General features: G+C 37.1%; 1 protein-coding gene across 1 annotated transcript in view; it reads right to left on the bottom strand.

Moving 5' to 3' along the window:
• The window catches only part of ARAP2 (ArfGAP with RhoGAP domain, ankyrin repeat and PH domain 2), a 2678178-nt gene that overhangs the window by 812451 nt on the left and 1838089 nt on the right, over positions 1 to 27638 (bottom strand). Inside the window, exons 21-23 of the mRNA XM_044062089.1 lie at positions 21396 to 21608; positions 1487 to 1592; positions 497 to 644 (exon numbers count right to left, since the gene is read on the bottom strand). Coding sequence (XP_043918024.1) covers positions 497 to 644; positions 1487 to 1592; positions 21396 to 21608 — 467 coding nt within the window. The remainder of the gene's footprint in view (positions 1 to 496; positions 645 to 1486; positions 1593 to 21395; positions 21609 to 27638) is intronic.

Raw genomic sequence — 27638 nt, 5'->3', positions numbered from 1 at the left:
ATCAAAGGTATGAATATAAAAGCATACACCCCTGTTCTACCAAAAAGATTATGTTTGTGTAAAACCTGGCCACTTTCAAGGAATGCAAAAACAAACAGCAGTAGAAGTACGCATGTGACTGTACTGATCTGCTACGATCTTCTTTCCTTGATAAGCATACATGTTATTATCATCTTCACTGCCAATAGATATGAAAGTGAGCTCAGGCTGCAGACACATGTGGCTCTGTCAATCATGTGAAACATTTTAACAGTGGATCTGGACTTTATAAAGCACCAGATTTAATGGAACTGCTTAATTAAGTACATGACAAAGACTTCTGTAATATTTTTCTTTAATTACTTGTCTGCATTTCAGAGGCATTTACCTGACAGCAAAATGAGGACTGATATTACAGAATACAGTCCAGTGCATACAAAACACAGCCACAAGCATATAAGTGTGCAGAGCTGAAATAAGATCTTTGGAAAATAGGTACTATGAAATATTGACTTACATCAAACAATTGGACATAATTATCGATCAGGTCCTCTACAACACTGACTTCACTGCTGTTGTGTCCTTCAGTTTGGAAAAGGCAATTTGAAAACACCATAGCTAAATTTTGGCTGTTCATTTGATTCATTGCTGAACATTTCTGAACTCTGTACAAAGAAAAGTGTCAAAGTTAACATTTTGCAACCTACTTAAAAGCAAGATGAGATACAAGTCCTCAGTCATACAAGCTACTGCAAATCATTGTTAACTGGCTTCTATCTTTCTCAGTCGTATCATTTTACAGAATAAAAATACTGACCAAGATGCACACAAAACCTGTTAATACACCCATAAGGGATTCTTTAGTTTTAAAAGCATCATGACCAGGTATATTCAATGTATCAATTTTCAACTTCTCTGAAGTGCTTAAACATTAACAACTGTTTATATTTTTTTTAACAAAAGAAAAAAGAAAAACACAAAGAAATAAGAACATTTTAGTTTTAACCTACAAAGACTCATAAAGTTGCCCATGTTCTATTTGCAGTAGAATGGGGTGGGGGATACAGTATTCATCATTAATAAACATTTATGCTATTTATTTCTAATATCATATTTAAATAGCAGCTAAAGGCCATCTCCTGGCGCATTACAAGCCTTTTTGATTCAGGAAACAAGGGTGTATCTTCATATAGTAAGTCAAGTAGTGAGTTAATCTGCCAGCCAACAGTACAAAATAAATGTAATAAACATCTTTTGACAGGTTCTAAACAATTCAGCACTTAGAAAGGTGTATTATACATGTTACTAATTCTATATTTAAGTTATCTTGTAAACAGAATACTTATCTGAGGCCCATCAAATAACGAATGCAGAAACTCTGAAATAGGTGACAAGAACTTTCGATTCTTACAAAGACTGTTACATTTTATTGGAACTATTCATGTAATTCTTTAGCTAATATGTGTCCTTTATTATAGATCTTTATAATCTCTGTATGTACACTGACCTGTAAAGGTGTCCAATTAAGGCAGCGAGAGTTGTTCTATTGACTCGAGGAAGTGTTCTGGTAAAGGTTATATACCTTTCCACTCGCCCCTTTTCATCTTGTGTATCTACATCAAAAAACACTGGCCATTAATAAGACAAGATTCAAGAAACTGATTTATAACGATTCTAAAAAAAAACTGAGTATATGGCTATTATAAATTTGAACCTGACCATCTGAGTGCAAAGATAAAATGACCCCATAAAAGTTCTCTTCTGCTTTTTAAATAAAGAGTACATTACAGACCAAAGACTACAGGGAAATAATATGGCATACCGCTGGCAAGTGTAAATTCCATCACTATAGTTCCTGCTGGAGCAATTTTTCTGCAAAATTCCCACTAAGCACATCACAGCATGACAACTTCCACTCTACCATTTAATACTTGACAGATTTTCAAAGAAACTGTACATCTTAATCATGAAAACCTTAGTATTTGGAAGCACTGAAATTGTGAAGACTATGCAGTGTCTGAATGTTTTATATAATGCTGAACCGATGTTCAAAGCAAATGACATTAGAATGCTTAGTGTTCGTGTACAGTCTAGTGTATAATACACTTCTAGGAATTTGAATTAATCGCCTGTATATAACACTACATATTACCAAGTGCAAACCTGAATAGTCACTTAAACATAATGCTTAGAAACACCAGACGAGCACATTACAATTTACCAGTATTCACAGTTTTAATTAAAAAGGTGTTTTTTGCTTTACTCCTGATATCCATGAAAACTGGCACATTTCTCAGTAGGTATGTTACAACAATTATTTATTGAGGCATCCTAGATATGCAGCAAGGCCCATAATCAAACTGAAAACTTCAAGCATTAGCTAAATGAGGTGATCAGAATTTCAGTAACAATGCTACCCACAAAACATACATGGGCCGCAAAACATTGTTTTCCATTTTTTTTTTATAATAAAAGCTGGTTAAATATGATTGGCAAACCTGAAAAGGAGCACTGCGCAACAAAAAAAATGTAATGAAAATTCATAATTAACATGAAGGAAATGTTACAAACATAGAAATTCATAAATGGAAGGTATGTAATGAAAAGAATATGCTTTTTTTCTGAAAAACTACAAACTGGAGTAATCTGAATGTCCATTTCTTAGACTATAACAATCACTATACAGGAAGCAAATGTATAAACACACTTGTTTGCATTATCTATTCAACAACAGAGTTATGCAGCCCAATTTTCATGAAGTGTAAACAGAATACTCTAAACCTGCAAAAAATATTTTACAAAGGTCCTTGTAAAAATGGGAAAACCCAGCTAAAATCGGGATACCTAATTAGCATAAAATATGAATAACAAATAGTTTGTAATTTTCCCCACTATGAGTGGGAATGTGGGACACTACTCAGAACCAGAGGTTTAAAAAACAAACTGGACAAAAATTATGGAAACAATGAAGCACATTGTCAAAGAGACAATGTAAAATTTCTAGACTTCTCTGAATTGTATTGTAAAATTCTACCATGACAGGTCATTTTTTTTTTTTTTTTGCTTCAGAAAAAGGAAGATGCAAAACTTGGTGACCTCTTTCATTAAATTACTGCTGCCACTGGTCTGTTGGTGATGCAGTGGGGTTTTTTGAGCAGTAGATAGCTTCAAAATTTATGTGTGATGACGTTGATTCAGAAAATTGTGTGACGGGGTAAATCAAGTCTGAGAATAGGAACATAATTCCAAAAATAGGGAAATCTTAAATCTGATTTAAATATAGGAACAATCCTCCATAATAGGGATAATTGAGAGGTATGTACCATATAGACTCTTAAGACTGCAGTGCAATTCATCAGTGCAGTCGACACACTTTCTTAAATTTAAACATCTACAGTGATTAGTGGGTTAGTACAGAATATGCAATGTCTGCCTGTGAAACCAGTAGCTAATTTCTGGAAGTAGGCTGATGTAATTATTGTAGAATTTAATGAGGGCTGGACAAGTATTTGTATCCTCTACAAGATAAAATCTATAATCCATTTAGTCCAAGAAGGAATTTTATGTAGCCCTTTCCAAAAATCATTCCTTTAAACAATGTTTTACATATCTCAAGTACTACTACATCCATCTGTAATTGTGTACTCCACAAATATGCCTTACAGCGACAATGCATTCTGGGTTGTCTGAAGTCCTGGCATTGTCTACTGTCAGTTGCAGAAGTTAATGGAAAAATATGCCTTGCACATACTAGTGGCACTCAGGAATAACAACATCACAGTTCTTGAGAAGTCATTCAACTATCTCATCTCTCTACTAAACAGGGAAATACCACACCCAGATCAGTGCAATATAGTCTGTCATTCATCACCTACAACAGATTCATTACGAGAAAACTCCAGAAGACTTTGCTATGGCTCAACAGAAAGGCCTAATCATAGTGCAGGTTACTGGCAATATACCATAAGGCATGTGCAGAACAGATCAGATGGACAAGTTGTGTGTGTGTGTGTGTGTGTGTGTGTGTGTGTGTGTGTGTGTGTGTGTGTGTGTGTGTGTGTGTGTGTGTGTGTGTGAGACAGAGAGAGAGAGAGAGCAAGAGTGAGTGAAGGAGCAAGGAGATTAATTGTTCCAAGGAAAGAATGGCAAAAGAAAAATTAAAATAAAAATGTTGTTGTATTTGTTTTTGTTAATTTAAACCAACAATAAGAAGGAAGACAGGGACTTTTAAGAAGGCTGCATACTAAACAGCTGTTTGATTAGAACTCTCCCAGGCAGACAGTACAATTGTGAAAAAAGTCAGTAACAGCTATCTAATTGGATACATTTCAGTTACTGACTACTACTGGCTAAGTTCCAGCATGGAAAAAATTAAAAGAAAGTAACAGAAAATCAACCAGAAAAAGGGGAAGTCTCTTGCAGCTGTTCGGCAAAAAACAGTTCAGGTTTAAGTTTTGATATAGGAGATGTCTTCCATTAATAGAGAGGAAAAATAAATCAGATGTACCAAGAGGTGTTTATAATAAGTGAAACGTTGAATGAATATATGCAGCAAAATAACAAACATCTGGAAAAATAGAAGAAGCTTTAATTAGTTATTCAAATGAACTGATAAAATTGCCAAAAAAAAGAGGTTGAAATGAAGAAAAGGCTGGCTAAGCATGAAATTTCTCAAGAAGAGTTGATTAAAAAATAGTAGAGTTAGAAGACTGAGTGCATAGACAAAACCTGATATTTTCTGCTGTACCAGAGAAACTGAAGGGAACGCAGTGTATGAATTTTATGAAAGTGCAATTTCAGCAGCAGGATTTGGTAAATGAAAGGGCACCCTATATGAATATTTAAAATCTGATACGGTCACACGAAAGCATTCAATACCTATATCAGTAAAGAAGAAATCACACCATCAAAAAGAATTCTTCCTGACAAAATTATGGGCACAACAGAGTTTGTGGAAAATGATTATTTACTGTATACCAGTTACAAGACTCAAAAGTTTATTCCAGTAATCAGGGTATGTCAAGAGGCAGATTTGAGATTCAAGCTGCTGTAGACAGCTGTCTACAGAATTTTTTTCCTGGAGGATCAAAGACACTTTTGAACACAGAACAGGGTAAGGAGGAAATAAATATGTTTAGCCAGCCAACAGTAAGCCATTCTTCTTGCATAAGGAGACTCTGCCAGTGAAACCTTTTCCATTATTCCAAAAGAAACTGATCGAATGACTGAAAAAAGCAAAGAAGCTGACTAGAAGAATCAGGGGCACTTTGAATTAAAGCAAGAGACTGGTGTTGAGGGATGGAGATTAGAAGATAAGCAACAATGTAAAATTAGTGAATAAAATTAGAAAGTGTAAAGCATCAATCCCATTCCATACAGGAGTAGGGACATGAAATGTGGCTTTGCAAGAAGACGTACTGAGAAAGCTTAGAATTTTATTGACTGGGTTAATCTGGTGGGTGAACAATAAAACATCTACCCCACTGAAGGGTCTAAAGAAGTATATGCAGATAAACAGTTTTGTTCTTATTAATATTTGTACAAAAATGTCATGATAAAAATTATATGTTATACTGTAAAGTGGTTTTGTATAGGGTATTGTCAGGGGTATTTTTAATGTAAGGTGGGGGAATATTATCAGTGACTGCTACATACGCTAAGGATATTAAAGCAAGAAACACCTTTTCTACAATGTAACATGGTAAGACAGGTTGAAAGAAGCAAGTTAAAGTTAATATAATGTTGTGATCTTGGGCTGCTGGGGTGTGTTTGTAAAAATGTATCACTCACATTATGTGGAGAATTAGACCCTGTTCTAGTTTACATGGGTGGATATGTAGATTATGCTCTTGATTTTAAACTATAGACAAGTGTTTTTTTTAAGAAAATAAGTCTGAAAAATACAAAGTGTTGAAAACCACAGAAAATGGAAGTGTTTCTTGTGTTTGTGAAGTCATTATTTATTTTATTCCATCAGCAATTGATATTAGTGAAAAAGAAGATGTCTACAGGTGCAGACAATTAACCACAAAAAGACCAAACAGTGCATTCTGAGTGAAATTTAGGAATATTATTTCCTGCATTTGTGAAGTTCCTAGCTGTTTTTTTCTTATTACCAATGACATTTGCTTGGATAAAGTTGTCTGAAAGAGCAAGCCAGTAATCCTGACACCTCTGAATATTCTGTGCTGAGAGAAATGTATGAGTTGCATTATAATTAACATTTACAAGTACATTACGAAGCAATTCTGTGAAAAGTACATGGAGTTTGAAGCTGTGGTAACTGAATAAGTTATACATTAATATATTTAACAGAACACAGCACAGTTTAGTTTGTTCATTTAAAGGTAGTCAGTGCAGTTTTTTCTTGAGGTTAAAAGTTAATATCTTCTGAAAGCATGCAATCTGTTTTTTTACATCTGGATAGGGAAGACAGACCAAAGAAATTGACAGACTGCAGTCAGTGAATGTGGGAGATCAGGCTTTAGCACGTGTACCCTCAATTTTAGAACAAGTAATGCCTGTGGGGGCAGGCATAAATTTGAGGCAACTGTGCCTTTCTGAAGGGGAAAACACCATTTTTTTGAATTTGTAAACAGTTTTGTGGGCTAGCTGTAAGTTAAAAGAGGATGAGATGGTTTGAAAATCAATTTAACATTTTGTTTGAGTGCTTTCATTCAAGCAAAAAAAATCTTTAAACTGTGACACAATTTCAAATTGAGATGAGGAGGCAAATTTATGAGACATCAGCCTGCCAAACATTAATGGGTGTGTGTAAGTAAAACACATGCTGTAAACACATATTCAGAATAACTATCATGTATAATAGGTGGGAGCAATTGCTTTCTATCATAATGGTTACTCAGTCCATAATCTCAAGGAATGTAAATGGCTTTAAGGTACAGACAAAAATCAGAGAGTATTTGCACTATATTTCAAAATGTAGGTGGGCAAATAATGTCACAAGATATACATTTGAACATAAATGGGCATGTGAATTTAACAAATAAAGAATTTTAGTGTGGACATTCAGTATAATATCAGGGACAAGGGAGAAGGAAAGTAATAACAGTGATTTTAAAGTGGCTCCACTAGTGACAGAAGCGGTAAAAGGCAATAGTGATAATTTGTCCTAGTAAAGGTTTTTTGGCAGGGGAGGAGGATTACACTGGTATGTATTTCTATTATATTAAAACAGCTACTATTGAGCTTATGACACTTTTGATAGATATTGTGAGGCTGCCAGCCCAGCTATCTGGAATTTTGTAAATAATCATATGTCATTTGTGAATATTAATATTATCCATAGGCTTGTCTTACAAATGTAAGAAAACTATATGTTATGTGGATATTAAACTACTGGTGCAGAAGTGTGTGCTGATCTGTATGTCATGTACTGAGCTTTAAGAATGTAACCACAGTGTACCCTACTAGAAAAGAACAGAAATGTATATAAACTATATTAATAGTAAAAAATGGAATAAACACAGTTAACTTGGAAAACTTTAGAAAATAAGTTAAAAGTGTTTTACAATGTGCTATAAAAGGTAGTTTTAAGGCAGCAAGGAGTCAAGATTTCTAGAGCTAGGAATTTCTTTCTATTGTCCTGAAACAGAAACAATTACTAGGTTTAAAATCTAAAAATGTTTAACTGTTTTACGACTTTCAGTTTTAGGCAACCTTCTGAGAGATATGTACTTTTCACAGAGAGATACTAAAAATTCTGTTGGTATCTGTTAGCCTGGGAACTGAAGGCAGGTGACAAATGGTGATGTCATCCAACTGACCCCACAGTAATGTTTTGATATTAATTTAGGAACTCTCTCAGAGAATGTGCATTTTTGTATTTGTCTTTGGACCTGGAAACATCCATCATTAGCACTTTTGCCTTGCTAATAGTAAGTAACTAGTGTACAGTGATTTTTCTTAGATATAGATAGGACTATATCGAAGATTAGTTTAGATGTTTTTGTGTTTATTTGAGACTGTCCTGCAATGTTGTTTTAAAATATTTCCTGTGATTTTGTACTCTGAAGTGACTGTGTCAGTTATTGAGTATTGTCTTGTTATTTTATTATTTATTATTAAATATATATAGACATGTTGTAGGTGGAGTGGGCACTCTATATTGGACCTAGGTGTGAGTGTGTGCATGTGTGTGCCTTCTGTGGAAGGTTGGGCGCCGGGCTGGCAACTCGACACTGTAAAACTCCACTGCCAATCATGAGCAGACAGGTGGTCCACTGTGGCGACCCCTAACCGGGAACAGCCGAAAGAAGAAGAAGAAGCTATTTAAACCTTTTAATTGTGGCTGGTTTGTTTAGAGATATTTAAGTTGTTAGAGTACTTGCATATGTATTTGGTGACACTGTATAGGCCACTCTTAAATAGCCTTGGCCTTGGTCACACTTACCATTTGGATAATAGTATCATTACACAGTAAAACTGGTCACCCTTTGGAAAGGGCCTTATAGTAGCTGAGTAGTGGTCAGTGGCAGCTGGTACTACCTTATAGTCTGAGCAGAAGGGGGCATAGCTAGTGAAAAAGAAACCACTTTGCCAGAGAATAAAGCAGCGGACAAATATAACCAAATAAAATTTTAATAAAACACTCTAGTACCTCAGCTACAGTCTTCTTCGAGTACATACTCCAAGAAGGCCATAGCCGAGGCACTAGAGTGCTTTATTAAAATTTTATTTGGCTATATTTATCTGCTGCTTTATTCTCTGGCAAAGTGGTTTCTTTTTTTGCACTTTATTTTGCTTTTGTGGTATTGTGGCATAGCTAGTGAACCTGTACCAGCCTTCCCCAGGAGTGTCTGTTTGCATATAAATCAAATCTCAAAGTGCGTGCGTCAGCTACTTGGGCAGGGACACGAAGCACTGGTTGGACAGAGATGGTGCTGGGAGATTTTGGGTTGACCACAAGGCTGAGATCATAACCCTATAGCTGTGTCAGTGGGGAGTCTTATTGGGGATCTAGAGAGAGAGAGGGAGAAACAGCCCCAGACTGTCTATGATCCCTGTGTGCTCTTAAGGGAAATTGTACTTTACTGTGTGTGTACTTGTCATCCTCCCAATGTGTATGTCCCTCACTGGTGCTAGTGGTGAGGATTAAGGGTCCTTGATTACTGGGCTAGTGCAGGGGCATCACAGCTATATTCATCTTTCAGCTGGAAACATTATGTATGTGTGGAGACTTGGCAATACAGAGGACATATCAGGGGTTCTAGAAGGGAAAATATGACAAAAGATGGTAGATCTCTGAGAATATTTCATAAGGAATATGTAAATTCAGTAGTATGAACACAAAAAGAATTTACATATTATTCAAGGTACAGTAATGGGACTAGAAACAAATGGCTCAAAGTCCAAAGGACATCAAAGGCAGAGAGAAGGAATACTTTCAGCAGATTCTGAATATAGTAAATCTCACAAAGCTGTACTGCCCCAGACACAGCCTATGATGAAGGATGAAGACGAGTCCACCCTAGGAGAAGTAAGAAAAGCAATACGGAAAATCAAGATGTTGAGGGGGTTACAATACTTAGGCTAGACTGGATAGAAAATATATTTCACAGGAACTTGTGCATTTGAATGAATGTTCTGACAACCATCCAATAACTATTTCACCTCATGCACTGATAAAAACTATTATTATTATAAGTGAAGGGTTGTTGTTGTGTCTTTCGGCTTTTCCCGGTTAGGGGTCGCCACAGTGGAACGCCGGTCCGCTAATGATTGGCAGTAGTTTTTACGTGCCACGTTGCCAGCCCTGATGCACAACCTTCAACGAAGGTACGCCCATTCACACATGTCTCCAGACAGAAGATGCTCTAGCTGAGAATCGAACGGGACAACGTCTTACTGTGAGGCAACAGCACTACCGCAGCACCACCACCACAGTAATGAGGTAAAAATGAGACACTAGCACATTTCCACCTATCTGTTAAAAGGAGAGGAATTTAAGGAATGGACAGTAAGAATTATTTGAGAGTTTTTATAGAAGATAGAAAACTCTTCCGAACTGATAGCTAGTGAGTAGAATAAAATAATAATAGAGTTTTAAAATGTGATAGAAATAAAAGAGAAAGATATATTGCTTAAGCAGCAACAATAATTACTTAGAAGGTCTGACACGTTAAAGTATTACAGAATAAGGGGACTATCATAGAAGAAGCAGATATACAACTGCGGAGTGCTAAAGAGAATACAACAGATTACTTGGATAATATGAACGAGTTTAGAAAGACTGCTGTTAAGCAGCTATTTTTGCTATAGCAATTCATGAGCACAAAAACTTTCAGCACAATGAGTTAGGTAACAGAAAGTGGAAAGGATCATTGCCAACTTAGGGAGCCTGTAACAAGAAAAATAACTACAGATCATGTAGAGGTATAAGAAGTATTTCAGAAACTTTATGAAAATTTGAATAAAGCAGAGGAATGTGGAAAACTAGAAAGAGCAGAAATGGAAATGTTTATGGAAGACTTAGTTATGCCAACGATAGTAGTGATGAGGCTAAACATCTAGTACTTAAGACAGAAGAAGATGAGATAAAACAGTGATGTTTGATCAACCTGCATGAAAGTCACCAGGAATGGATGGTATTCCTAAAAAGTTCAGAAGTTAGGAGGGAACAAAGTGATAAATACTGGAAGACTTTGTTTTATAGTATTTTAATGGGGAGGGGGGGGGGGCACCAACACCTTGGGAAAAAAGCCATACTGGCTGTACTGCCCACACATGATAAAGACCTATCTGACTCAACTTCATATAGCCTTATTTCAATTTTAAAACATAATTATAAAGTGTTTATGTCTATGACAGCTAAAAGAATGGCAAAGGTATTAGCAGAATTGATAGATATGGATTGATGTGGTTTTGTGGGGGGGATGCAAACATTTGACAATGTTAAAATAAAAATAATGATCCAGAGGGATGCAGAAATTAACAAAATAGAGCTTCTGTTAGTGAGTCTTCATGACAAAAAGCATTCAATGAATAAGCTGGGATTTTATGAATAGGGCAATGGAAGCATTTGCATTCCCTGATACAATAATACGGTTAATTAGGATATACGAGGGATCAAGGGCAAAAAGTAAAACAGGAAGGTTCCTGCCTGCTAAGTTGTGTTTGAACACAGAAACCAGGCAGTGGTGTCCTCTTTCTCTTTATGTGGACTACAGATAGTCTGACACAGAAAGAAGGGACTCAGAAATTCAAGGATATAATCTGTATGGTAATCAAGAAAAGTTGGTTTTATATGCTGACAATATTATTTTGTACGTGATAAAAACAGAAAAGGACATATCAGTGTTGTAGAACATTCTGAGACAATTTCAATTTTGTGGGGGGAGGGTTATAAATTGAAATCAGGCAAAACCAAGGCTATAGCTCTAAACTATGTAACCATACATGAATTGGTTCAGCAATACCCATATTTATGAGGACACAGTAAAACTAAATATTTAGGAGGATGGGTTAATAAAGGATTCTGTTATGGCAACTAAAATACATGAGAAGAGACTAAACAAAGGATAATACAAAACTGTGAAACTGGAAGCTTTTGTTTATTAATATGGATAGCAAGATACAAGTAATGAAAACATTTTAGGCCCTTTAGTTTTAGGTACAGGTGAAGGATATTTTTATCAACCAGAGGACAGGTTGTGAACAGCAATTATGTTGAAGGATTTTACCAGGGAAGGGAAGAGGGCAAGGGTGAAGAGGGATAATATCCTTACAAAAGAACAAGGTAAATTAGGATTACATGATTTAAATGGGTATTTTAGAGCTACATAGATAAAGCTGATATATATATATATATATATATATATAAAACAAATGGAAAGCTATAATTCAAAGTGGAAATAGATAATGATGAAGTAGGGGAGAAATTCAAGAAACAATTAAAGAATGGGATTCTGGATGTAGATCCTTAAGTATATTCAACAATCATACAAAATATTATATTCATAAATTAGCAAATATTATTCTAAGAACTAAGCCAGTGTGAGAACAGATAAAGATTCTGCCAATATGGATGAGTTCAATTACAAATACAGAGAAAAAGGCAGGAGATGTGGAATTTTCTGGAAAAAAATGGCAAACGAAATAAGGTATTGTGATCAAATAATTACAGAGGAAAAGTTAATACAATGGGAAGAGGCCCTGAAGACATTTGCACTGCAGACTAGAGATGGCCTTCCTCATCAGAGACTGATAACAGAGTATAAGCAATCAGAAAGGGACAGTGGAATCCTAAGTGAAAGACCTGTTCTGCCAGAGTTGCATCTTAGAAGGTAGTTGCTGTTAAAAAAAAGGGGTAATTAGTAGGGCATATAAAATATTGCACAACTATGTATCAATCAGAGGGGGTCAGAAAAGTTTGAGAAGACAGATCAGATAAGGAATTCACATGAAAACAAAGGGAAGACATCTGTATGTCTCCAAAATGTGCAACAAAGTCTAGAAGATTTAGTATTTTTGCTTAGAAGTGTTAGTATAGGTATTTTTATACTCTAAGCAGACTCCAAAGAATTTTTCTTGAGGTGAATGGCAAATGTTGGAGATGTGATGGGGAAGAAAAAGATAAACAGGGAACATATGTTTTGGGAGTGCAATGAGTTGGCAGACTTCAAAAATTACTTACACAGTACTTGGTCAAAAATATTGAGTCAGCTTATATGTTTAAATAAGGAATTTTTTTTTTTGAGCTGGGATACAAGGTCTGAATTGCCAAGACATAGAAAGGTATTGTTGACTTTAATTCTGATGGCTGCCAAAAAACGCAAATGTAGAAAATGGAGCTCAAAGTCTACAGCAACTTTACTTGAAGTAGTGAATACTTTAACCGAGACAAACAGCTGGAAGTGGGATATTTAGAAAAGGGCAGCAGCAAACTACACAGAGAAAAAAAGGGAATTATGGGAACAATATATGCAGAATAGTGCTTTGGAGGAGGAGTGAGGTTTATCAGAAGGCAAGAACTCAGCAATTTAAATAATGCTGGATTGATGACAACTGTATAAAAACATGTATGTGATATATATCGTTTGTAACTTTGGGCATGTTAGCATGGTTTGTTTTCTTTTATATAAATGCATGTTTACCATTGTCTTAAATGATAATTCAATAAAGGTGTTTCAAAAAGGACATTGTCAATGTACAGACACTTGACTTATTGCAGTTTGTCTTTGTTAAGGGAAAGTCTTGCCTACTCAACCTGGTAGACTTCAAGTGGGTCACCAAGGCTAAGTACTTATATGCACTTGAAAATGCTCACTTTTGGATCCTGTCCCTTCACTTCTGTTAATGTCTCTGTATTGACTACTTAAGGGGAAAATGGTGCATACCACCAAACTTCACCAGGCTACCACATTCCATAAAATACCCCATTCAGGTACTGCTGGCAAACTCTGAAAACTAGGCATAAATCCCTACATGACTCACTGGATTCCTGGCTGCCTCATGGATAGACCACAAGAAGTCAGGATTGGTGAGACCACCTTCACCATGAGCACGGTCACGAGTGGAGTACCCCAGGGCTCAGAGTTGGGCTTGCTCCTGTTTGGCATCTACTTCTCAGAAATTAAGGCTATTGTCATAGGCCCCTGTCTTACAAGCAAGAGCTTGGATCATGAACAGTAGACAGTTTTGTCTCCCCAGTTTGTTGGGTGAATGGAGAAACTAGCAACTGATTACTCTCAGTGCTAGTAATACAGAATGTTCCCTAGTTATATGAGAGTTTCATGGACTCCTGATTTGGTAAGCAGAGGGGTGCTATATGCAACCAGTACACACTAGAACCTGGTGGTAAGGATATTTCATGGACTCCTGGTTCAGTAAACAAAGGTGTGCTGCATGTAAAACAGAATGTGCCCCAGTGGTAAGGATTATTTATGGTCTTCTGGTTAAGTAAGCAGAGGGGTTTTAGTTGCAGTAGTACAGAATGGGCTCCAGTGGTAAAGGTGTTCCATAGAATCCTAGTTCAATAATCAGAGGGGTGGTTGGTATAACAACTATTGAATGGAACCCAGTGGCAAAGGTGTTTCACAGACTCCTGGTTTGGTAATCACAGGGGTGCCAGTAGTCCTATCACCCGGTATGGTAGTCAGTACAGAGACATTAACAGAAGTGAAGGGACAGGATCCAAAAGTGAGCATTTTCAAGTGTATATAAGTACTTATTCCCTTAGTATTAAACACACAAACACACACACACACACACACACACACACACACACACACACACACACTCACACCACACACAAAATACTTAAGCACAGCAATGTAAATAGCAAGTAATGGTAAATAAGAACAAGAAAATGCAATACTTAGACTGGCCACCAACAGAAATAAAATTAGCAAAAAAATGTTAAACAGTCAGTTACTGACTACTGGAAAATCATGCAGGCTGAATGAGTGTAGTGTTTGGTAGACTGTTGCTTTGGTCGACAACCTCAAGTGCAGGGTTGGTTGTGCAAACATCTGTTACGTCAAATGTTTCCAATGCCAAAAAATATAAGTGGGATGTATACTGGGTGTGCATGTCTTTGTGTGAATGTGTGTGTGGTTAAGGGTTTGATAAGGGGTTAGATTAACAGTGTGTGTGTGTGTGTGTGTGTGTGTGTGTGTGTGTGTGTGTGTGGTGACTAAGCTAGCTTGGTCAGTGGTAGTGTTATGGCAAAGGCTTTTTTGTAGTTAAGATGCATGTTAAGGTTACGGGAAGTGACAAGGTTAGGGTTAGCATGAAACCCAAGTCCCTGCGGAATAGACTAGGTATTAAGTAATGAAATAGATATGGGGAAGATAAGTGGTCGCTTCCTTATTGGATCTAGTAAGGATTTGAGAGTGGTGTCCATTGTACTGATATCCAAGACAAACCTGGAAAAGTTCAGTTTTTAATCTGTTTATAACAGCCATTAGACAGAAGAGGAATAAACCAATGAAACTTGTAGAAAATAAGGGAAAAAATGAGCCCCATTCACACATTATGTTAGAAAAAGTAATACATGCAGTTTAACATGCATATAATACTGGCTCCACTTCCAAGGAGAGGTGCATAGAATCAGAGAGACATACACAGACAGAGAGAGTGGGACAGGCAGAAATATTTCTGGTGAAGTCCATACAGTACACTTCACTACAAAGACAGATCTTTAAATCCTGTCAAAGTGGAGGCGCTTGCCCAGCTTAAGTGTAACTATTATAAGAGCATCATGCCATGAATAAAGTGTACCATAACTAGTCATAATACAGTGGCCCCTAAGTATTTTGTCTTAAAATATACAAATATAAAAGCATTTGCTATTGGATGTGTGTTCTATGGATGTTTTGCCTTATAAAAAAATGGTATTCCAGACCTGAAGTCTGAGATCCTTAATACAACGTAACAAGAAGCCATTTCTGTTAAATCAACTTTTTTTCTATTTATTTATTTATTTATTTTTTTGCTCCATGACTGCCAACTGACAAGCCTTCCTGAATGCTTTCATTCATGCCCATTCATTCCGAAGGCCACTAGGAATGCCTACTCAATGTTGGAGTGGAAGCTGTTTTCAAAGAGCCTTTATTCAGGGAAACATGAAGTACTTTATGTCCTCACTGGTATGCTAGCTTAAAAGCACTTCTTTCGTAAGTGGTCTATCTCCATTCCTGGGCAAGAGGGACCAGCTACTTGCATTATTGTCGGTCCCACAATGTCTGAAATTTGAAAAGTGCTTGCCTCCATAAACTCACTATGAAGGCTATCACTAAGAAGTACTTGACAGCCAGAATTCTACCTCTGGGATGAACGTTTGCATAATGAGTCTGTCAAAAGAATGTAGCAGTGTGCATACTGTTCCATCCCACCCTTCTCCAAATGGTGGGTGCACTAATCTTTCTCCACAAGGTCCATGAATTACCTGAACCACAATCTGAACTCAGGCTGCCTGGGCAGTAGTAAGGGCTTTGTCCATCTGGTAGCAAGTTTGCTTTTGGTTCCTCCACTTCCCTAATGTATATTCTCTAAGATGTCCTGTCATGGCCATCTTTACTATACCCCACTAAAGCAGACTCTCAACCTGAATGTTAAACAGTTTGGTCTACAGTCAGGTCTTCAGTACTGCAACTCCCACAACAATGGGTCTGAATTACCAGTGTTGGGGTATGCAGAGCTGAATTACCAGTGTTGCAGTATGCAGAGCTGAATTACCAGTGTTGCAGTATGCAGAGCTGAATTACCAGTGTTGCAGTATGCAGAGCTGAATTACCAGTGTTGCAGTATGCAGAGCTGAATTACCAGTGTTGCAGTATGCAGCACTTTCCCAGGAAAACAATCAAGTACAAGTAGAGACTGATGTGAAAACACAACTGATCCGGTAAATCCACTCTGTGTTATCAGAAAATCATGATTTTGTCTGTCTTTCTATAAACGTGTCAGGAAGGGGGGGGTGATGCTTGTATAATGTTGAGAAGCTGCAGTTAACCTATATGCATCCTGTTTGTCCATTTGGCAGAGTAAGAAACTCTAGGCAAAAAAAAAAAAAATCAAGTGTGATTAGCCAATTTGCAGTACCATACAGGGAGGTTGGACTAAGCAGCATCATCAGGCTGCCCCTCCCCTTTCTCACTCCCTACCACAACCATGTCATCTCCCAACCTCCACCCTATAACAATCATGTCATCTCCCAACCTCCACCACATAGCCGGCCTTAGGCATAGGCCAACTAGGCAGCCGCCTAGGGCGCTGCTCTAGCAAGGGCACTTTTTTATTGTTTATTTGGTGCAGGTAGACCAGGATGGGGGCACTGGGTGGTGTGGTGGGGGTGCTGCAGAGCCCTTTTGCCTAGGGCACCAGTTGACCTCCATATAACAATCATGTCATCTCCCAACCTCCACCCTATAGCAATCATGTCATCTCCCAACCTCCACCCTATAGCAATCGTGTCATCTCCCAACCTCCACACATTTCAAACTTCTTTAAAAACATTTCTAATTCCTGGCTCTGCTCAAGTTACACACCAGGCTAGTCCCATCCTTTAATCCATTCTTCTGTTTAATCCCATCTTCATTTTTTAACCATAGTTTTATATCTCACCCCACTTTCTTGCACTTCCTCCATTTATAATCGTTTTTCATTTTTCTGACCTGCTATATCTCTCCCTAACATAATCTCTCTTGTCCCAGTACTGAAAATCTTTCTCACTTGCTATGCTACCAAAGGACATATCCTTCAAGTACTCGTATGTAATTTGAAAGTATCTCTCTCACACTCTCTATGAACTTTATACATATACATTCTCTTCTCATGTAATCACATATTCCTTTCTTTACTATCCAAACTTCACTCTCTCTCATATCTGTATAAAGTAAAAAAGGGGGATATAGAGGGGTGGCTTTGGAGGGGGGCAGAGAATTACTAAGGTGTTTATGGTCAGGAGAACAGGTATATTTGTAAACTCTGACAGACACTTGTAGAACAAGAATGAGTTTGCTGAATTTTGTTGACTTGATTTTGGTTGTCTTACAGTTATATAACTGATCTTGTTCCAGAGCTCTTTGTGAGAGTTTATTAGATACGGTTGTACTTTTCCATACGTTGGTATTTATCCTGCAAACAGCCTGTTTGGATAGGTTTCTAAATTAAGTGCGGTTGTGTCTATTATTGGGAAATGGGTTTGGTACATGTCACATATCTCACTATCTTAAATCAAATATGTTGTATTCAAATAAAAATATTGTGTCCTACTACAAAAACACCAGCAAACTGGTCAATCCATTATGATGAGAACTGGTAAGGTTGCAAACATCCAAGAGTTATGATCTGATTGGAGTCATGAAGGATATTTGCCCAGAGCCGAGATCGTATATCGAGGAATCACAAGGAGCAGAGTTTAGGCAGAATTGTAAACATTTGATGCCGGTGTTGCAGCCTATACCACAGCACACAGCCTGTGAGAAAGACTCTTTATCTTAGAGTGAGTTGTCCAGTATTCCTGTTCCAGAGGAAGATCCAGAGAATATTCCTGTTCCTGTGATGAATCCAGAAGTTCCTGATATGAGTTGTTCACTGAAGACTGTCCCTGATGCTAAACTAAGTCCAGATTATGTTACCAGATCTGGTCGCATCTTCAGACCATGTAATACATACAAGGCAACCTGGACATGAACATTGTATTAGTTTCTAATGTCTATAGTAATGCATTTCTAACTCCAATGCTATTTTCTACTAAGGGCAATCTTTTTAAGAGGGAGGATATAGACCAATGTGTTTGTATGTATCTTTAAGAAGCTATTTAAGGGCTTGCACAAGTGGCGCAAAAACAACACTTTGCATCACCAAAAAAACACCACCCCCACGGTGAAGCATGGTGGTGGCAGTATCATGCTTTGGGGGTGCTTTTCTTCAAGTGGAACTGAGCTTTAGTCAAGGTGAAGGGAATTATGAACACTTAAAAATACCAGTCACTTTTGGCCTAAAATCTTCATGCGTCGGCTAGAAAATTGAAGATGAAGAGGAACTTTACCTTTCAACACAACATTGACCCCAAGCATACATTCAAATCAATAAAATAATGGCTTCACCAGAAGAAAATTAAAGTAATGGAATGGCCCAACCAGAGTCCAGACCTAAATCCAATAGAAAATCTGTGGGGTGACCTGAAGAGGGCTGAGCACAAGAGATACCCTCGCAATCTGACAGATTTGGAGCGCTTTCGCAAGGAAGAGTAGGGAAATATTGCAAAGTCAAGATGTGCCATGCTGATAGACTCTTACCCAAGAAAACTGAATGCTGTAGTTAAATCAAAAGGTGCTTCAACAAAATATTAGTTAAAGAGTGTGCACATTTATGCAACCATCTTATTTTACTTTTTTTATTTTTTATATTTTTTCCCCTAACAAATTTGTTTGATTTTCAATTGAATTGTACAGGTTATAGGTCACATTAAAGGTGCGAAAAGTTTTGAAATTATTTATTGTGGTTTCATTTTTTATATCACAAAAACTTGGCATTTTAACAGGGGTGTGTACACTTTTTATAGCCACTGTAGATATATATATATATATATATATATATATATATATATATATATATATATATATATATACACACATATATACATACATATACACACACACACACACATATATATATATATATATATATATATATATATATATATATACACATATATTTATACACACACACACACACACCACATGGTAACCATGAGATATTCTGGGACTAGTAATGCATGCCCAGATTCGGGAGACTGAATGAACAAAAAGGCAGCCTTACATATACCAAGCCTGAGTTTGTCCTTTTTTGAAGGATTTCCTGTTCTCCAAGGTCTGATGATCACAGAGTTGGACTATATAAGTTCAGGAATGTGTGGGCTAGGCCCAAACACTGGGGGTTTAAAAACAACTTTAACAGCATACTTTTTGTAAGTATTATCATTTCAGTGTTTTATGCTACTTAATCATTCTATTAACTATATATTCACATATGCCATAGTCTATAATTTACCTTTTACATTGTCTCTGTCTACATTACTTGCTTGCTGTTTTTTATTTATTTATTTTTACTTGGCATCAGCTACTCTATTCCATTTCATTTCAGTTACACTATTCAATATTTGACAATACTGAGTTATCCACACTGTTAAGCCTAATCTTTGTTATCCAGATTTTATTGTATAATCTTAAAATTCTATTGCTTGTATGTTATTTGCATACGTAAAATGTTAACTGTTTGTCTAGGCTTTATTATCTAGGTTGTGGCTAAAAAGGATCTTGGAACCAAACAACCTACCAAGTCAACAAAGAGAAAGTATGTAAAAACGTTGTACTCGACTTCTCCTCCCTACGCGCAGTACCAACTTTCCCCATGTGGCAGACAGTTTAATAGACTGCATATTCCCATATTATTCCTCCTCTTTCTCCTTCCCAGCACTATTACACTGCTGGTTTATGTGCCCTTTGTCCCACTATGTCTTTCCTTCTAAAATTGCAAATCTTGATGTCCAATATCTACACAGTATGCCCTCGAATGCTACACTCCCTTCTATATGGTGGCTACCTCATGCTATAATGTGTCTCTGTGAATCCAGCTGCCCACATGTACAAGCAATACTATGTTTGAACACACTGGCTGCAACATTTCCTGTTGTGTGTGAAGGTGTACAGTTGTCAGCCATGTTAGCTGACTGCAGTATCAATATTTACAGACAAAACTATTTGCCTCTAAATTTATAATAATGTAGAATTGTGTGATCTGTAGCACTTTAATAATTGAAAAAACGGAAGCAACAGAAAAATCAAAACTCATTTTAATTATTTTAACATGTTTTATGGTTTTAGACATAACAGAGGATATAATGATCCAAAATACATGTCATGACACCTGGCTATTAGTGCATGAGTCAGCTTACAAATCAGTTTAGTGATGATTGCTTCAAGAGAGTTTTTAATGTATAAAAATTACATTACACAGAAGAAATTCAAAGAAAAATGACAGATGTGGTCTGAAACATTTTGTCTACTAAACAACGAGAAAAACAAACTTAGCCATATATGTATCCTGTATATCTATATCACAGCTCTTCTTCATGCTGAGAAGAGTAAGCACCCAGGAGGGTTTGTTAAAACAGTAATGTGCAGCCTTTGGCCTCATATTGTTGCTTAATGAGCCAATTTTCAAGCCCTCTCTCTGATCCAAACTGAGAGAAGCACAGAACATACCTACAAAGTTATAGGATAAAAGAAAACTGCTATGTGCTTTTGACTGACAAAAATTGCTTCCTTAACTCACTTAATACCATCTTCCATTAGACTCTATTGAGTTTGACACTAATGGGATTAATTTAGTTTATTCTTGCACTGAATGGCACAGTGTGCATGAACAAGAGGGATGTGCTTCTTTTTAACACAGCATGACCGTAGCACATTTCTCAGCCGCAGTCATTTCATCCTGCAGAGCAGCGCCATGCACTTTGTCGGGAGCAATATGTTTACAAGATGTTAAGTGGAGATAAAAGGCTTGTGCATTACTTAATTCCTTATCTCAGATAAAGAGAATGTTAATGTTACAAATCATGCATTTGACAGCATCTGATCAGTTTTAATAACAATGCAAAAGAAAAACATGCAAGTTCTACCGGCTACAGAAATTACCTTAACATATTTTTCAGTAAAGCAAGACTGACTACATTCATATACAACTTCTGCATGGCGTTCGGTGTATCTAGTGACATGAGTATAGATTTTAGTGTGTAAAAGCAATTTCTCTGGGGCACTGTGAACAACTGATACATCTATATTAGGACAATGCTTAAGAGAGGAAAATATATTGATCAGGAAGAAAATGACATCAATAAATCATCTCCATTCCATAACTCAGCAGACATACTGAGGCGTAAAACATACCTAATGCAGAAATCCAGTAGGGATACAGTTCCTTAGTGAGAAGAGCATCGTCTGTTTCGTACAGAAATCGAATCAATACATCAGTCACATCCTCGAGGTGATGTTCTCCACCGCGCAGTTTAACATTCCTTGCATCCTTCCTGAACTGATCCAGAAGGTGACTCACACGAGAAGGATTACCATTCTTCTTGTAAATGCCTTCACTGCCTAAACCTTAGCATATAAAGGTCAGGTTAGCTACAAATACACAACTTTAGCCATATATTCTGTTACTAGGACAGTTGGAGACTTGAACAATTACTGCCTTCTAGCCTTTATGAATATAAAAAATATACAACACAAATTGCATCCTTTGAAATGAAAGCAAGCAAATGTAGGTACTCAGAAACTGCAGTGGACTGAATATTTCATGGAAGAGTCACACTATGAAGACATCACATGAAACAGAAACTGAAATACTAACATGGAGGCAAAATGTAGTTGAAGAAAACTCAAAACTTTGTACATATTACAGTTAAAACAGATTATAATGGAAATACCCAATTCATTTTCACTTTATTTAAAACTGTTTTTTTTTTCTTTCCAGTGCTGTAAGATCTTTCTTTCCTTTTCACTTCCTGACTTTCTTCCTTGTGTTTTTAATCTAACAAATACACTTTAAGCTTGTACAACACCATGTCATCTCTGAAATTATAAAATATGGTAAGCGTATCTTAATTAAAATTGCAGTTTTATAATTAAGAGAATATGAAACTAGCTTAATAATACAAACAGCATTCCATTGTCTTTTTGTCAAGCTGACAAACATTCCATAATATTAACTGCAGTGTTGTATTAAAATGTGAGGTTTGTTATTTGAAAATAAACAATGGTAGCTTAACACATTTTCTAATTTATCACAACATCAAAGGGTGTTGTCACCTGTGATGGCATGCAATGACAATTCAGATGTTACTTCAATGCTGATGACATAAGGATAGAAGGCACTGTTGTCTATCAAAAATAATATGTGAATTAAAGGGTAAATATACACAAAGTTGTTTTAATGCCACAAGGTTCTTTCAAGTGACAGCTATAAAAAAGTTTGTCATGCCCTATAACCAAAAGCTAGAGTGACTATAATTGTATAATGGAACAAGGTCTTATTTAAATGTAAAGTATGCCTGTATATATGTGCTCCTGCAATTGTTTAGTAAGATCAATGCTGCATTCATATTAGGTCACAAGACGCTATGCTGTCTTTACACAGAAATGTATTACACAACAACACAAAAAAGTTCCAATTTAGACATAATGAATTACAGCTAACTAAATTTCATAAAGTATTATTGACTTGCAGTTAAAAGGTACATATTATGCAAGGTTCCTTATATATAATGTGAATAATTATGTTCATAAATTAATTATTTTTTTAAAACACTTGTTCTAGTGAGGGGCACAGGGCAGCATGCTTACCAGAGGAGGCCAGATCCTTCTTTACCCAGCACATCCTCTTATCAACAGGCTTTACAACAAAAGGAAGAAACTGTTGTCGAAGGTTAAAAAGGAAAAAAATTCCAAATCGGAAAAACTCCCTTCTCTGTCTCGACAAGCAAATTAGATCACTAGTGAAAACCTCCAAAGCCAATTATGAGTTGAAATTAGCCTCCAAAACAAAAAGAAACCACAAGTCCTTCTTCAGTTATGTTAGGAACCTCCATTGCAAAGCCCAAGTTTGGTTCAAACTAGTACTTAATGGCACCACTTACACTGAACCTGCTAGCTGATAGGTTCAGCCAAACTTCACCCCCTTACTGCCCCGCAAAGACCCAGTCAACATCCCTGATACTTGTCCCACACCTCACATCTCTTTTGATCAAGTGTTAAAGGACCAAGGCAAAGAACACAGCTTCCATGGGACCTGATAGTATCCCAGGCTATATTCTACACCATCTCCAGCAAGAACTAGCTTCACCATTGAGCACCCTATTCAACCAGAGCCTAACTACAGGCTTCAATCCAGCTGAATGGAGAACTGCCATTGCCATCCCTTTGCACAAAGGCGGTTCTACTACTGACCCAGGAAACTACTGCCCCATCAGCTTGACAAGTCTGATCTGTAAAGCCATGGAATGTATTATTATGGATTCCCATAAACAAGGACATAGGCAATTTCCAAGTAATCAACCCCACCCAATTTGGATTTGTCAGGGGCAGATCGTGCCTACTGAACCTAGTTGACTTCTTTGAGACTGGCATCAATGCCCTGGATGAGGGAAAGTCAGTACATACACCTTACCTTTACCTGGTCAAGGCCTTTGACACAATCCCTCACTCAGGCATCATCGAAAAGCTAACACAACTTGGTGTTAATCCCTATCTAGTCAGATGTGTGGCCAACTAGCTCACAGATAGGACCCACAAGGTCAAAATATGTGCTGTCACTAGTGGTGTTCCCCAGGGATCTGTCCTGGGACCCCTACTATTTGGAATATACTTCTCAGAGGTCCAGGCAAAGACAAACAGCCTGTGGCTGACCATGTTTACAAATGACTGTAAGTTGGGTGCTGTCATTGACTCCCCAATTTATGTTAACATACTGCAAGAGGGTCTCATAGCTACAAATAACTTGTCAAAAGACATGGCCTTAAGTTAAACACAAAAAAAATGTATTATCATATCATTTGGCAAAAACACAGCCCCTGCTGATTACCACATCAACGGCAACCCCCTAAGCACACAACCTGTGGCAACAGACCTGGGTTGACAACAATCCCACATTCAACCATCATGTGGCGGCGGTGGTCAGAAAAGCCTTTTACTTGGTTTGTCTTATAACTAAAGGGATTGCATCCAGAAAAAAGGAGGTTATTACCTCTCTGTACTCCTCCCTTATTACACCTATGATTGAGTATAATGCCCCGTTTGGTATGCACCTCTCCAAACACCTGCACCAACTGGAAAGACCACAGAAATACCTCACAAAGAGAATCCATGGCCTCCAACACCTATCCTATGTGGACAGGCTTAAATCACTATCACTCTACTCAGTATCATACAGATTGCTCAGAAGTGATCTGTGTCTCACCTACAAGGCAATATGGGACCCGGCCCTACTAGAGATGCTCCATATCCATAAGTCTAACTTCTCACCCATTACACACTCGATACGCCTAAATCTAATATGTGACATCAACAAAACCTGCTGCAGGGACAGGTTTGTTTCCCAGAAGCTGCCTCGTCTTTGGAATAAACTTCTCATATATGTCACACAGAATACCTCACTGCACCTCTTGAAACGCAACCTTGATGAATGGATGGAAAACTATAAATTTGTCCCAGGGGTTCCACCTTTGTCCCACATTGACAGGGGTGACAGGTGCTGACTGATGTTTCATTTTTTGAGATAAACTCTTTGCAAGGCTTGTAAAGGCCCCAGGGCTATTAGCCTAGTAACCTCCTATGATCCTATGATCCAATGAATAGTCTCCATTACATCTTCTGAGATTTTCAGATGTGCCCAGCTAATCTACGGGACATAACTGTGCTAATGTGTCCTATGTTTTCCTAAGCATCTCCTTCCAATAGGCCACATCTCACATACATCCACTTTTAGAGGCACCCAGAGGGAAGCCTCTCCGATACACAAACCACTTCAAAAGATTTCTCTCAACAGGAAACAAGAATGGATGTTTTCTGAAATTCTTCATGCCTCTCAACTTCATAGTGCAAAAAAACTGTACAAAGCCTAAAATAATGGGGAGACAAAGGCCCAAAGACTGACATATATTTTAAATATTGCTCTTATAAACGTTGAAACCTGCAGGAATAGCAGGGTTTGTGTTAGCATGCATATTCTGAAGGATATGAAATCTGAAATTCAAATGTTAGTCATTATTTAGTGATGACAATCCTCAGTAATTGCCAGAAAACCAACAATTTTGTGAGGAACAGACTAAAAATGTGAGGCAAAAATCTGGACATTCTGCGAAAATCTGTGCAGTTCAGAGGTATGATCATCTATAACTACTGACCTACACAAAGTATCACAGAACGTGAAGTCAACTAACCCGTAATGGAATCTAATGTTTGCCACTTGTATTCAGCACCTCATCCTTTCAGCAGAGAGCATTACCAGAGACTATCACAGTTGTGGATAAGGACACAAAGTGACTGCTAAACTGACAACTTTGCCTTTTGACTTAGGTTTTTTTTTCACGTGCATATGCACAGTGTTGTAGCACACATGTTACTGGCCCCAAGTGACTGTTCTATCTCCCAGTGTCATGTACAATGCCCAGATTTGTAGTAGATACACTGATTTAGAAGAAAAGAATAATTAAAATCCTGGGTATACCAAGAGAAAAATCAACGCTCCTTTATATCATACTCCCCACCCCCCCAAAAAACTGAATTAAAGGAAGATTTTTTTCATTAGAAGAATAAACGTAAGAGTTACCTTAGATGAACATTCTTACAGTTCTATGATAATGAGGCTTTACTGTGGGACATGTGCTACAGTATTTCATACTTCTAGCATAATAACATATCACTGATGTTTACTCTGAAGTTAAAAGTGAAATTCTGTGAAGCACAACCCATCTACCTTCAGGTAGTAAGAGTTTACAGATGTGACTGGCAATGATTTGTAAGCTCAAATGGACCACTATAATTACTTTTTAATGGCCCTAAAGGTGCACAATAAACCCCAATATAGATACATGTGTCTTTCAGGAAACTGGGTGTAGTCTCAATTTTATTTTTAAGAAGCTGATTTTACTGCTGCTGCTGCTGAGCTCACAAAGTGCCAAAATAATGTACCTTTTATAAGTTAATGGTTGACGCACCTTTTAAGCCGTCTATAACACACACACACACACACACCAACAGAGTACCCTGACCTCTCTAAGAAAAGCTGTAGTGGTATGTTGTGTGTCTCCATGCAATATGGTTTATAATATTGCTATCCACAGTAACTTCAGATCTTCATGGAATGCAATCAGAAGAGTTTTCAAAACTGCATTCTTCCCAACAGTATGGTGATTCCAGTGTTATTCATATACAGTAGATACAGTCCAGAATTTTAGGTGAACACACTTTAAACAACATATAATTTCATCTTAAGATAATGCTCATGCTTTTACTGATAAAAGTTTCCTCCTTCCACTTCCCTTTGCCTAGGCTCCTCCCTTACAATGTCAGTACACATTGAATAAGCATACAGGCAGTTCTCTATGTTATGCCTTCACTGATGACATGTCTTCAGTGAGCTATGCACACTGTCATCTTCTAAAATAGCTATGCATTACAGACTTTCATCTGTGCTGTCAGACTGGTAAGTTTGCATTTCTATTCTACTGTATTACAGATAGTGTTATTTTCACCGCATGTGAATAGTACATGTCACTGTCACTTTATTTTTGTTGATTCACCTTGGCCATCCAATAACACTTGATAGCAATACTGTAACAATAAAAACAATAATAATGACATTGCTGAAAACTTCCCTAAAAGGAGAAAATGTGTTCTATTTTTCAATACCTAAAATCAGACAACAGGGAAGGGAGTATACTTATCTGCAGGAAAAGTTAGAGGTGTTGGCAAGGGACAGAAAGTGAGACTGAGCTCTCTGGATTTTTAGTCCATAAAGGTCTAGAGTCAAATCGCCAGGTCAGAAGAACACATATATATATATATATATATATACATATATATATATATATATATATATATATATATATATATATACATATATATATATATATATATATATATATATATATATATATATCACACCTGTGTCCACCCTATCAAAGCCTGCCTAATTCTGGACACAGTGTCAGATCTGGCCTACCTTAAATGTATGTGTTCTGGCCAGGCAGATATTTCTTATTGATTGATTGATTGATTATTATCTTCATTCTGCTTCAGTTGCTTTCTTCTGAATATGGCTCTACATTATATACTCAAGTAAACACTACTGACTAGTAAGAAAAAAGTACCAAGGCTGCATAGTTCTTTTCGGCCTACAGAATCAGGTATTTAGAACTTGTAGTCGGGGTTAAATCATTTAGGGTGGTGAGGTGTCTGTTACCATTCATGGCCAGTCAGCAATCATAAAGTGATAGCTGATTGTTGTTGGTCCAATAAGGAATGTCTGAGAAGTTCTGTATATTTGAGATATACTCTGTGAAGTTCATCCTGCAATCTGTCAGTGGGTACTTAGGCCAATGTGAAGTCCACCACCTGTGAACGTTTGAAGCC

Source organism: Protopterus annectens, chromosome 2.part1 (genome assembly GCF_019279795.1).
Source record: "Protopterus annectens isolate FY-2018-M chromosome 2.part1, PAN1.0, whole genome shotgun sequence".
In the NCBI taxonomy this organism is placed as follows: Eukaryota; Metazoa; Chordata; order Ceratodontiformes; family Protopteridae; genus Protopterus; species Protopterus annectens.
Note: the sequence above shows the minus strand (reverse complement) of the source record. Positions and strands in the feature narration are given on the sequence as shown.